This window comes from Myotis davidii, unplaced genomic scaffold (assembly GCF_000327345.1).
Source record: "Myotis davidii unplaced genomic scaffold, ASM32734v1 scaffold1439, whole genome shotgun sequence".
NCBI lineage: Eukaryota > Metazoa > Chordata > Mammalia > Chiroptera > Vespertilionidae > Myotis > Myotis davidii.
This window is the reverse complement of record NW_006292342.1, coordinates 636543-650270: the sequence shown is the minus strand read 5'-3', so window position 1 is coordinate 650270 and position 13728 is coordinate 636543. Positions and strand designations below refer to the sequence as shown.

The 13728-nt window shown below is 51.0% G+C and overlaps 1 protein-coding gene and 1 pseudogene across 3 annotated transcripts in view; both read left to right on the top strand.

Annotated features, from left to right (window-relative positions):
- The first annotated feature begins 2034 nt into the window (after positions 1-2034).
- Positions 2035-3061, top strand: LOC102769324 (annotated as a pseudogene).
- A 2431-nt stretch (positions 3062-5492) lies between these two features.
- The window catches only part of AP1M2 (adaptor related protein complex 1 mu 2 subunit), a 9475-nt gene continuing 1239 nt past the window's right edge, over positions 5493-13728 (top strand). The window contains exons 1-9 of one of the 3 annotated variants that reach the window (XM_015565329.1): positions 5493-5683; positions 5920-5987; positions 7935-8065; positions 8176-8323; positions 8421-8547; positions 9020-9162; positions 9242-9313; positions 12248-12406; positions 13459-13584. In XM_015565329.1, coding sequence (XP_015420815.1) covers positions 5563-5683; positions 5920-5987; positions 7935-8065; positions 8176-8323; positions 8421-8547; positions 9020-9162; positions 9242-9313; positions 12248-12406; positions 13459-13584 — 1095 coding nt within the window. In that variant the 5' untranslated portion in view covers positions 5493-5562. Of the gene's footprint in view, positions 5684-5919; positions 5988-7934; positions 8066-8175; positions 8324-8420; positions 8548-9013; positions 9163-9241; positions 9314-12247; positions 12407-13458; positions 13585-13728 lie in introns of all 3 variants that reach the window. The other 2 variants (XM_015565328.1, XM_015565330.1) reach the window with 2 other exon arrangements.

The window sequence follows — 13728 nt, the reverse complement described above, 5'->3', positions numbered from 1 at the left end:
GCAGGGTGGAGCAAACAGCTATGGCTGATCCTCAGTCCTACCCTAAGAGGTCCCGTGTCTCAGTGTCCTGGTAATCGCTTCAAGCACCTCTGAGAGAAAGCCGCCCTCGAGTTCTGCCCACTGCCAGACAGTCCAGTTTCTCCCCGTATGAGTCTGGGTCCCCAGAGACTCGCCTTGAATTGGAGTTCAGAACAGTCGGGAGCTTGAGACTCCCTCCCGATTGAAAAAGACAACCGCGTCTTCAGTGGCCAGCCCTCTCCGCATGCGCCTCCGTACCTCTGCACTTTACTTCCGCACCTCCTCTGAGTCTCAGTGTGCTTTTCTCTTTCCTTCTAGTTGTAGAATTTCCACTCAGCCAGCCTTCCTGTGGTTCTGGATGATGCCTGTTTTGTCTTTTAGTTGTATTTTTGAAGTGGTTGTGTGAGGCAGCAATTTCCGGTGTTACCTATGCCGCCATCTTGGTTTCTCCAGCAGGTGACTTTTTACATACATATTTTTATTGATTTCAGAGAGGAAGGAAGAGGGAGAGAGAGATAGAAATATCAATGATGAGAGAGAATCATTGATCAACTGCCTCTGGCATGCCCCACACTGGGGATGAGCTCACAACACCCGCATGTACCCTGACCAGGAATTGAACCGTGACCTCTTGGTTCATAGGTCGAAGCTCAACCACTGAGCAACACCAGCCAGGCGGGCAGGTGACTTTGTAGAGTCACTGATTCTCTGAGTTTCCATTTTCCTATCTGTGGAATGGAGGTAATAGGCTCCCCTAAATAAAAACATGGTTTCATGGAGGGTTCCTGCATGGGAGATGGTTAGGGCAGCACCTGAGTACAGGGAGCAGCATAGTCTGGAACTGTTGTTAGTAATAGGAATACTCATATCCCACAATGCAGCAGAGCAGGTGGGTGAAAGCTGGGACCAGGCTTGTTAAGACTCAGATTCCAATTCTGACTCAGCTGTCTCCAGGCTGCGGCCTGGAACCAGTGGCTTTACCTCTCTCAACCTCTGCTTCCTCCAATGTAAGAAGGCAAGAAGGTCTTCCCCTCAGGTTCTGAGTTATCAGATAAAACATAGTTGGGAAGACTGGAATCAAACACAGCAAAAAATAACAATCTTAAAAAAAAAGAAAAGAAAATAAGAAGTGTTGGGCCCTAGCCAGTTTGGCTCAATGGATAGAGCGTCGGCCCACAGACTGAAGGGTCCCAGGTTCGATTCCAGTCAAGGGCACCTACCTTGATTGCAAGCTTTATCCCCGGCTCTGGCCAGGGTGCGGGCAGAAGGCAACCAATCAATGATTCTCTCTCTCTGTCTCTCACCCTCCCTTCCACTTTCTCTAAAAATCAATGGGAAAATATCCTCGGGCACGTGCCCCTGACTGGAATCGAACCCAGGACCCTTCAGTCCACAGGCCCGACGCTCTATCCATTGAGCCAAACCGGCTAGGGCTTAACAAATATTTTTATTGATTTCAGAGAGGAAGGGAGAGGGAGAGAGAGATAGAAACATCAATGAGAATCTTTGATCAGCTGCTTCTTGCACGCCCCATACTGGGAATAGAGCCCGCAACTTGGGCAGGTGCCCTTGACCAGAATAGAACCAGGGACCCTTCATTCGGCAGGCCAATGCTCTAGTCACTGAGCCAAACCAGCTAGGACTATAAATATTTTTTGAATGGTTCAAGCTGTGTGCTCAGTGGTTGAGCTTGGACCTATGAACCAAGAAGTCACGGTTCGATTCCCAGTCGACAGGAGGCAGCCGGTCTATGGTTCTCTCTCATCATTGATGTTTCTATCTCTCTCTCCCTCTCCCTTCCTCTCTGAAATTAATAAAAAATATTAAAAATATTTTTGAATGAATAAGAATAACATTAGGAATAATAATAAAAGCAGCTACATTTGCCTTACTCAGAGTGCAACCCACAGTTCCTGTCACTGAGTGAGAGAATCTACTAGTGAGTAAATATTTGAGTGAAAGAATAATTCATAGGTGAGGTAAACGCGCGCGGACCCCGTCCTAAAGCCAGAACTAATGGCTGATCAGGACACTGGGGGCATCAGTCCCCTCCAACAAATGGTGGCCCCAGGTGCCGGGGCTGTGGTCACCTCCACTTTCATGACCCCCCTGGACGTGGTGAAGGTCCGCCTGCAGTCTCAACTCCCCGCAGTGACCAGTGAGCTGATGCCTCCCTCCAGACTCTGGAGCCTCTTACGCCAAATTGCCCTCCTCCCTCCAACCCCCAGGGAAGTGCCTCCTGTACTGCAATGGTGTCCTGGAGCCCTGGGACCTGTGCCCAAGTGGTGCCCGCTGTGCCACCTGCATTCAGGACCCCACTCGCTTCAGCTGGTGATGACTGTGCCAGCAACTGCCATCTATTTCACGACCTATGACAACTCAAGGCCTTCGTGAGTGGTCGAGCCCTGGCCTCTGACTTCTATGCACCCATGGTGGCTGGTGCACTGGCCCGCTTGGGCACCCTGACTGTGATAAGCCCCCTAGAGGCCGTAGGGACTAAGCTGCAGCCTCAGCCCATGTCATACCGGGAGTTGGGTGCCTGAGTCTGAACCTGCATAGCTCAGGGCGGCTGGCCTCCCTGTGGCTGGGCTGGGGCCCCACTGCTCTCCGGATGTGCCCTCTTCAGCCCTGCACTGGTTCGACTATGAGCTGGCAAAGAGCTGGCTGCGTGGGCGCAGGCCGAAGGGCCAGACTTCGGTGGGCATCAGCTTGTGGCTGGCGGCAACTCAGGGACGATGGCTGCCATCCTGACTCTACCCTTTGATGTGGGGAAGGCTCAAGGCCATGTTGTGCTGGGAGCGGTGGAGGCTGAGAGTGTCACCCGCCCACGTGCACGCTGACTCCACGTGGCTGTGGCTGCGGGTGCTGCTGCTGCGGATCCGGGCGGAGTCCGGCACCAGGGCCCTCTTTGCAGGCTGCCTCCCAACGGTCACCAGGGCCGCCCCCTCCTGTGCCATCATGATCAGCACAGGAGTTGGGCAAAAGCTTCTTTCGGAGGCTCAACCTGAAACAGCCTCTGAGCCTGAGAGGGGCGAAGGGATGAGGGCCCCATCTCTCCCATGGGTGGTGTGGGGCAGGAGACTGAGCCAAGTGCCTGTCCTTGGGGGAGGGGACCCCAAGGGCCCAGCCCATCCCTGGGGCCTGCCCAGGCCCCCATCAGACAGCTTTCTTCCTGCTGGTCCCCATCCCAAGCCCCAAAGATCATCACTTTTCCACCCAACCCCCCAAGTTCAAGACCAAATCTGTTAACGCTCTCCTCCCCCTGCCCTCTCGTCCATTTTCCTGTGTTTGTTGTGGCTGGGCCTGCCCCCAAGGCCCACAGAACCCGGGACCTGGCCAGTCTGAACCCACAGCTGTTAATTCACTGAGTGTAAAGATGAAAAATAAAGAGAGAATACTTCATAAATATTTATTGTATAAACGAGGAAAAGAATTAATGATTTGGACAAATATTATTGAGCACCCTGTGCTGGGCACTGGAAATACAAACATGAACAGGACAAAGTCCCTCTGTATTGGGTCTGACATGTGTGTGGGAGAGACCGGACGGACGGATGGGCGGGCGGACGGACGGACGGATGGCTGCCCTGGGTCTCCACCCGTCCGCACTCCTGGGTGCGAAGGGAAAGCCAGGCGGGGTAGCTGTGCGGCCCCGAGTCCGGCCCCTTTCCTTCCCGCCGGGACTTCTTGTCCGCTGACAGCTCCGCTCACCTGGCGGCCTCCCCTTTAAGACGCGCTCACCTGGGCGCTCACCTGCGTGCGCCTCGGTCTCACGCTCCGTAACCATGGGAACGACAGGGGTCTCCACCCCAAACAGCACAACCCGCAGCCGGGGGAGACCACTTGGCCCCGCAGCCCTGCTGCGAACACGCGGGGATCCACCCACTGGAATTGTTATTTCTGTCACCATCCGCACCCACAGTATGGATATTTGGGGAAGACCTCAGGGCCAGGGGGCCCAGCCTCGGTCTCACGCTCCGTAACCATGGGAACGACAGGGGTCTCCACCCCAAACAGCACAACCCGCAGCCGGGGGAGACCACTTGGCCCCGCAGCCCTGCTGCGAACACGCGGGGATCCACCCACTGGAATTGTTATTTCTGTCACCATCCGCACCCACAGTATGGATATTTGGGGAAGACCTCAGGGCCAGGGGGCCCAGATTCCCCTTTGGGGCTGCTTTGTCCCTTTCTGGGGCCCCCTCTTACTGTCCAGTCATTCAGGAGCGATCATAAGAGCGATGGGGAAGGTAATATTTCCGACAATGATAGTGAGAGCTCAGGTGTCTGAGGACCTGCCCCCAGTTCTGAGCACTGGACGAAACAACCTTACCCAGGAGGTTCTGTTGTTATTGGTGGCTCACTCCCTGCCAGTCAGAGCTAAGAGAGACATATGGGCATAATCATTTTTATTTTTTTTCTTTTTCTTTTAGGTATAATCTTTCTTTCTTCTTTTACTTCTTGGCTTGCTCTTTCTTTTCTTCCGTCCTTCCCTCCTTCTATCATCTCTCTTTTCTCCTCTTTCTGTAATCTGTCCTTCCTCCCATCCTTCCCTTCTTACCGTTCGTCATCCCTACCTTCCGATTTGGTGCATCTGAAGCCCTGGGCAAGAGCAGGATTTCTGGAATGAGGCTACTTGGTCCAATTCCTGATTTCCCATTTATTATGAACACGGTTCCTACCTCAGTTTCCCCAGCTGTGAAAGGGAGGTGACAATGACACGACCTTACAGGGTTGTGGTGAGAACTAAATCAGCAAGCAAACATCCACTCTTTTTTTTTTCTTTCTGAGAGCATATCTATTAAAGCTGGGGACAATGAAAAAGGAAGGTTTAGGATAGAAGAAGCAACAGGAGAGAGCCTGCTTTGGCACTTTATAGGAAAGAAATGAGCCTGGGCAGGGCTGCTGTTGGCTCACTGAAAAGAGGTACAGGGTTGTGGTGAGAACTAAATCAGCAAGCAAACATCCACTCTTTTTTTTTTCTTTCTGAGAGCATATCTATTAAAGCTGGGGACAATGAAAAAGGAAGGTTTAGGATAGAAGAAGCAACAGGAGAGAGCCTGCTTTGGCACTTTATAGGAAAGAAATGAGCCTGGGCAGGGCTGCTGTTGGCTCACTGAAAAGTCAGAGAAAAGAGAGCCTTGGCGACAGGTCCTGGGAGGAACTGCAGCTGCCCATTGCTCCCCTGGTTGCAAGTCTCGTGGGGGCCCTTAGGGTGTAGGAGATGCACACTTAAGAGGGAAGAAAGGTGTGGGTGTGCTCCTGGGAGGGGGAGGGCCAAGCATCCAGGCTTTAGTAGAACTATGACCTGGACCTTAGTGAAGGGTCTAGACATGTTAGCTGTTTTTATCACGTGCCCATTTTACAGAGGAGGAAACTGAGGTGCAGAGAGGTGCTCAGGCCCCTGGGCCAGGGAGTAGGGTCCGAACCAGGCACTCTGGGTAGCGTGCCCCTGGGTGGAGGGTCCCTGGATCCCAGTGATGACTGGGCCTTCTCTGCCCACCCTTAGCCCCTGATCAGTCGAAACTACAAGGGCGATGTGGCCATGAGCGAGATAGAGCACTTTATGCCTCTGCTCATGCAGCGGGAGGAAGAGGGCGCTCTGACCCCACTGCTGAGCCACGGCCGGGTCCACTTCCTGTGGATCAAATACAGCAACCTCTACTGTATCCAGCCACAGGTGGGGTCCCTGGTGGGCTGGGGTGGTGGCAGCTCAGGCCCAGAGAGGGTAGGCTGAGGTTAGGAGTTGCACAGCACATCAGTGCAACTCCTGTCCTCAGCCTAGGGGTGTGTGGGTCGGCAGAAATGGGGTGCTGGTGGGGAACAGGGTGGGGGTTCAGGGTCTGTGCTCCATTTGAGCCCTTCGAAAACGGCACCTTTTCCTTAACCTCGCTGCCCGCAGTGGTGGCCACCACGCTGAAGAACGCCAATGCCTCGCTCGTGTACTCCTTCCTCTACAAGACGGTGGAGGTAGGTTGGGGCCTCCCACTGGTCCGCTGGCCTGTTGGTCCACCTGTCTTGCCCATCTCTTTCATGATCCATTTTTCTAAGAAGCTCTGCCTGACCTCCCTGGGGGTGCCCTAACAAGGTCCCATCACTTTGTGTTCTCACTGGCTGCTATGGGATCATCTCTCCCTATAGGCAGGGACCGGACCAAGGGGTCTTCGAGAGAGTGTAACTGCTCAAATCTGAGCCAGAGTGAATTGGTTTCCAATCCTAGCTTTCCCCGCTTCCTGGCTATATGACCTTGAGCAAGTCTCTTCTCTCTGTGCCTCTAAACTGGGGGTTACAGCAAGTCCTACCTCGGGGTTGTACAAATTAATAAAATTCATACCTCTAAAGTGCCTAAAACGGCCGAAACCGGTTTGGCTCAGTGGATAGAGCGTCGGCCTGCGGACTGAAAGGTCCGGTCAAGGGCATGTACCTGGGTTGCGGACACACCCTCGGTGGGGGATGTGCAGGAGGCAGCTGATCGATGTTTCTCTCATCATCGATGTTTCTAACTCTCTCTCTCTCTCTCTTCCTCTCTGTAAAAAATCAATAAAATATATTTAAAAAAAAACAAAACCCAAAGCATTAAAAAAAAAAAAATAAAGTGCCTAAAACGGTGCTCAGTATACACTAAGTGCTCAATAAAGGCTTGGTATTATTGTTAGCATTATCACAAATGTTATAAAATCATATAATTTAGTGAGCTCTTACTATATGCCATCTCAATGACTGAGAAAGTGCTCAGTCATCACTATTCAACAAACAAGAAATATTCATGGATTTGTCTCCTCTCTGCCGAGCAAAGGAAAAACACCTATGCATTAGACAGGTCTCTGTCCTGAGGAGCTAAAGGGCATAAAGGAGATTAAATCTGAGTAAGATGCTAATCTCACCATAGCATCATGATACTCATGGAGGGGAGTGGTCCCCACTCACCCAGATATACCCATGACTCCTTACCTTGAGGAGGTAACATTTGAGCTGAGGTCTGAATGACAAGCAGCCCTCTGTGAGCTGAGCTGAAGGAAGAGTGTTCTAAGCAGAGGGAAGAACATATGCAAAGGCCCTGGGGTAGGAATAGAAAGCCCAGTGAGGTTGGAGCAGAATGAGGAGTGGAGAATAGTTCAAATGTTGATGACTAACAGGTTCTCTTCTGTGGTTATGCCTACTAATTCCCAGGGGCTGTTAACTTGGGGACCCCAAACTTCCAAGGACTATGAATAGAATACAGAAAGTCCATGACCTCAGTCATGTTTCTGTATAACAGGTTTCCTTTGGCACCCTGTGTATTTTGTTTTATGTATTTATTCTGAGATGGGCCCATGAACATCAGATATGCAGGGATCCATGGTCCAAGAAAAAACAAACAAATAAAAAAAAACCATTTTCTAGCCAAAACCGGTTTGGCTCAGTGGATAGAGCTTCGGCCTGTGGACTGAAGAGTCCCAGGTTCGATTCCTGTCAAGGGCATGTACCTGGGTTGCGGGCTCATCCCTAGTAGGAGATGTGCAGGAGGCAGCTGATCGATGTTTCTCTCTCATCGATGTTTCTGACTCTCTATCTCTCTCCCTTCCTCTCTGTAAAAACTCAATAAAATATATATATAAAAAAAATTTAAAAAAACAAAAACAAAAAAACCCCAGTTCTAATTCTTCCTGGACCTCCCCACCTCTGGGTTCCTACTTTTTTTGAGTTTTCCACATTATTGTACCCAACACATTGGATTATATTGGTTCTGTTACCAGTCCATTTCTCACACTGGACTTCTCCCTGAGGGCAGGGACCCTGTGGGCTTTGTCCATCGTTAATGCTGGTATAAAGTAGGCACTCAATAATTGCTTATTGGATGGCTGGCTGGATCAATGGGGACCCAGCCTATGGCTACACCAGCTCCATCTCTGTGGGTGTCTGTTCCTGCACCCCCAGGTATTCTCCGAATACTTCAAGGAGCTGGAGGAGGAGAGCATCAGGGACAACTTTGTCATTGTCTACGAGCTGCTGGATGAGCTCATGGACTTTGGCTTCCCCCAGACCACTGACAGCAAGATTCTGCAGGAGTGAGTGTGTTGTGGGAGCAGCCACAGGGCAGGTCATGGTGGCACGAAGTTGAGGAGGGCCAGGAGGTGTCCCCGGGTCCCCCTGTTCATGCTCCCTGCCGTCCTGCCAGGTACATCACACAGCAGGGCAACAAGCTGGAGACGGGCAAGTCACGGGTGCCGCCCACTGTCACCAATGCTGTGTCCTGGCGCTCCGAGGGCATCAAGTACAAGAAGAATGAGGTCTTCATCGACGTCATAGAGTCTGTCAACCTGCTGGTGAGCCCCCACAGCTCCACCCACCCCTGCCACGGTGTGGGGACAGGAGAGGGGGCCCTCTGCCCGCTGACCCTCATGCCCATGTGTGCATCCCCAGGTCAATGCCAATGGCAGTGTCCTGCTGAGCGAGATCGTGGGCACCATCAAGCTCAAGGTGTTTCTGTCGGGAATGCCAGAGCTGCGACTCGGCCTCAACGATCGCGTGCTCTTTGAGCTCACTGGCCGTAGGTGTCTGGAGCACGGGGTTCATGGAGGAGATGGAGACCCCTCTGCATCTGGGGCCCCAGAGAATTGCAGTCAGTTCTGAAATCAGCACTCGAGCACCCTCTGCTGGTCATGGCCAGCACTACAGCTGCTGGTTCTTTGTGCAAACGCTTCTTAAGTGCTGGGTGCAAGGACAGGGCAGTGACGAAAAAGACAAATCCTGGCCCTCACAGAGCTGACATTCTAGGCTATACAAGGAGACAGACGAGCATTGCATTTAAAAGCCTGACAGTGAGACTCAGATTCCCTGGGTTCGGATCCTAGCTCTGCCCCTGGGCAGCTGGGTGACTGGGCAAGTTACTTAGCCACTCTGGGCCTCCGTTTCCTCATCTGTCAAATGGGGGTGATGATAGCAGTGGGCTATTAAGTTAGGGGTGAGGGACCCTGCCCCGGCCCCCAGGGGCATCCTGCATGCTTGGCTCTGAGTTTCAGGAAACAAGAACAAGTCGGTGGAACTGGAGGATGTGAAATTCCACCAGTGTGTGCGACTCTCCCGTTTTGACAATGACCGCACCATTTCCTTTATCCCACCTGATGGCGACTTCGAGCTCATGTCCTACCGCCTCAGCACCCAGGTGAGGCAGGGTCAAGCCCCGTGGCAGGGGAGGAGAGTGACCCCAGAACCTCCCAGAGCCCCCCTTCCTTTGTCTGCAGGTCAAGCCGCTGATCTGGATTGAGTCTGTCATTGAGAAGTTCTCCCACAGCCGGGTGGAGATCATGGTCAAGGTGGGTTGGAGGAACAGTTACTCACAGTGCTTGATCTGCCCCTCCCACCTCCCTCCTGGTTCATTTCCTTCCAGCCACACAGGCCCCTGGCTGGTTCCCAAACCTTCCAGGATCAGGTCCCCCAACACCTGCGGGGCCTTTGCACTGGCTGTTCCCTTTCCCTGGATCACTCCACCCCACTCACCCAGGTATACCCAGGACTCCTTATCGCATCTCCTTAATCTCTTAAATTGGAGATAGTCTAGGTCAGTGGTTCTCAACCTTCCTAATGCCTCGACCCTTTAATACAGTTCCTCGTGTTGTGGTGACCCCCAACCATAAAATTATTTTCGTTGCTACTTCATCACTGTAATGTTGCTACTGTTATGAATCGTCATGTAAATATCTGATATGCAGGATGTATTTTCATCGTTACAAATTGAACATAATTAAAGCATAGTGATTCATCACAAAAACAATATGTAATTATATATGTGTAACATTTCCCACCTCCCTTCTTTGCTCTATTTTTCTCTTCTATTATCACCATCTATGATCTGTTTTACTTACATATTTACTTTTTTTATATATATGTATAGATAGATAGATAGATGGCATATTTATATGATTTAAAGAATAATGAACTACCCAACTTATTTAAATGTACTTGACCTTGCCCAGCCATGGGCATGGTTTAGTGTTTGAGTGTCGACCTATGAACCAGGAGATCATGGTTTGATTCCCGGTTGGGGCTCGATCCCCGGTGTGGGGGGTGCAGGAGGCAGCCTATCGATGGTGCTCTCTCATCGTTGATGTTTCTATCTCTCTCTCCTTCTCTCTTCTTCTCTGAAATCAATAAAAATATATTTCAGCAACAAAAAAATGTATTTGACCAGAGCCTCTGATCCCCACATGTCCCTCCCCCAAGTCCTGCTTTCCCTTTGCCCAGAGGTAATTATAATCTTGAATTTTATGTAAATGATTTATTTGCTTTTCTTCATAATTTCGCTCTTCTTCTCTGAAATCAATAAAAATATATTTCAACAACAAAAAAACGTATTTGACCAGAGCCTCTGAATCCCCACATGTCCCTCCCCTAATTCCTGCTCTCCCCTGCCCAGAGGTAATTACAATCTTGAATTTTATGTAAATGATTTTTTTGCTTTTCTTCATAATTTTGCCCCCCACATGTGTAGCCACAAATATTTCATTCCTGCCAGCTTCTGACCCTCGTATTAGTGGACTCAGGCTGTATGATTTTGTGTATAACTTACTTTGTTCATGTAACATTGATTTTAAAATGAATTCGGGGGTCATGGTTTGTGCATCCATTTCTATAGCTGTAGAATATTCCACCGTGGAAGCCTATGTCTCCATTCTCTCACATGGGTTGTTTCAGTTCTTGGCTACTCCAGTTCCCACTGCCATAAGCAGCTTTGTGCGTGTGTCCCAGTCCCACAGCAGGAACTTCTTCAGAGCTTGTAGCTCAGCCCCCTTTCACAGATGGGGAAACAGGTCCTGGGATTATGACGTCACTCATCTAGGGAGTGAGCTCCCCTCACGTTGAACTTGGGTCCGCCTGACTCAGGAGTCTGTGTTCTCACATTTGCCTTTGTTCCCTGGCCTTGGGGTCTCAGGGGAGCTGGGTGCACAGTGGAGGGTCACCAGGGAGGGTCTGGATGCTCTTCAGTGGCCCCATCTCTGCAGGAAAGGGAAAGGGGCTGTTAACGCTAGAGCCTTTCATCCCCCCACCACCACCATTTAACTCCAAGTCCTTTGCCCCAGATCCCACTTCTCAAATATTCCTCCCCAGGTGAATAAATAATAGTAGTAACCATAAGGCTAACTACCACACGGAACACTTAGAGACCTTACGGTGAAAGCTTGTCCTGTCACACAGCTCTAGGTACACATATAGTGTAGCTTCTTCATTCGTCTGCAAGGAGGACATGTAATGGTTGAGGACACAGGCTCAGTTTGAATCCCCACTGTGCCAGTTACCAGCTATGTGACTTGGGCAAAATGCTCTTTCTCTCTGTACCTCAGTCTCTCTTTTTTTTTTTTTTAATATGTTTTTATTGATTTTTTTTACAGAGAGGAAGGGAGAGAGATAGTCAGAAACATTGATGAGAGAGAAACATCAACCAGCTGCCTCCTGCACACCTCCCACTGGAGATGTGCCTGCAACCAAGGTACATGCCTTTGACCGGAATCGAACCTGGGACCCTTCAGTCCACAGGCCGACGCTCCATCCACTGAGCCAAACCGGTCTTGGCACCTCAGTCTCTTTTTAAAAATATATATTTTTTTATTGATTTGAGAGAGGGAGAGAGAGAGAGAAAGAAACATCAATGATGAGAGAGAATCATTCATTGGCTGCCGCGTGCTCGCCCCCACCCCCACTACTGGGGATTGAGCCCGCAACCCGGGTATGTGCTCTTGACCGGAATCAAACCTGGGGTCCTTTAGTCCACAGGACGATGCTCTATCCACTGAGCCAAACCAGCTAGGGCTGTACCTCAGTCTCTTACAAATGGACTTTAGGAATGGATCCTACTTTACAGAACCAGTGAGAGGATTAAGTGCTTGGCACAGGGCCTGGCACAGGGCAGGGGCTCAGTAAGTGCCACCTTCAGATGAAAACCCCTCTCTGATGGGCTCATGGGAGCCATTTTGGACCTGGCAGAGGTGTATGACAGTTTCCATATGGAAGGCACTAAGGGTGGGGCCTCTGGAGTCTCATGGGTGTGGACCCTGCTCTGCCACTTGTTGGCTGTGTGTCTCCAGGCAAATGCCTCTGTGCCTCTGTTTTCCTCATCTGCAAAGTGGGCAGAACTGGTTTTCACTTCAGGTTGTGGAGGCTCTCGATGAGAAGGCATATGGAAAAGGCTTGGTGAATAGTTGCAGAATCCATGAGCAAATTCTTCCTGCTGCACTCTCTCTCCCCCCCACCAGGCCAAGGGACAGTTTAAGAAGCAGTCGGTGGCCAACGGTGTGGAGATATCTGTGCCGGTGCCCAGTGATGCCGACTCCCCGCGCTTCAAGACCAGCGTGGGCAGTGCCAAGTATGTGCCCGAGAAGAACATCGTGATTTGGAGCATTAAGTCTTTCCCGGTGAGCACTGGAGAGGGGTGGGGCTCTGCAAGGACCCACTCCAACTGCTTGAGGGCCCGGGGGATAACCAATCAGACCCACATCTACCTGCACATGGTTGTCATTGTGGGGGTGGGGGTGGGGTAATAAAGCTAGACATCAGGCTGGCATGGTGGTAAAACTTCCCTACCAGGTCCGAGGCACCCAGCCTTGGGTTCAGATTCCCACCCCACTCTCTCGCTCTATCTTTTTTTTAAAAATATATTTTATTGATTTTTTACAGAGAGGAGGAGAGAGATATAGAGAGCTAGACATCGATGAGAGAGAAACATCGATCAGCTTAGCTATTAGCCTATTTACAACCAGTTGACAACTGGCTTAAGGAAAAAATAAACTTGTAGGTGGTTAGTAAGGGGAACAGCTGACTTTCTGGAAACAATAGAAAGTGGATGATTAGAATATCTACTTACAGTTTAGCCAAGAATGGCTAGACTTTCTATTAAACATTTCTTTCTTTTTTTAAATATATTTTATTGATTTTTTACAGAGAGGAAGGGAGAGAGATAGTTAGAAACATCGATCAGCTGCCTCCTGCACACTCCCCACTGGGGATGTGCCCGCAACCCAGGTATATGACCTTGACTGGAATCGAACCTGGGACCTTTCAGTCCGCAGGCCGACGCTCTATCCACTGAGCCAAACCGGTTTCGGCTCCCATCCCACTCTTGCCTCTCTGAGCTGCATGGCCTTGGGAAGCCCTGTTCCCCACATGGAGCCTCAGTTTTCCCACCTGAAATAGGCAGGATTATGTTACCCACGTCCTTGGGCCCATGGAGGGTTTGGTCTGTCCCTGGAATCGGGGGGTGGGGTGGGGGAGGTGGTTCATCAGGGCCTGAAAAGTGGGAGATGGTCCCACCCCACCTTCCAGCCGGGGCTGAGGCTGTGAGTCTTAGCCAGGAGCCTTTCTTGTCTGTGAAAGGGGCCGAGAGTTGAGACGGCTCCAGGGGCTGTTGTGAGGATGGTCTGTGGTCTTAAGGACCCCTCGGTGTGTCTGATGCCCCCATTGCCTTTAGGGGGGCAAGGAGTACCTGATGCGTGCCCACTTTGGCCTGCCCAGTGTGGAGAAGGAGGAGGAGGAGGGCCGGCCCCCCATTGGGGTCAAGTTTGAGATCCCCTATTTCACCGTCTCCGGGATTCAGGTAAGGGAAGTGGGCAGGGTGGCTCTTCTCTTAGACCTCAGCAGGTTCCCCTACTGAATCACTCTCCTCTGTAGCCAACCGTGTCTTTTCCCGAGAACATTGTTCCCTCTTCTGCCCTCAGCCTGGGTCTCCTCTCCCTTTTTC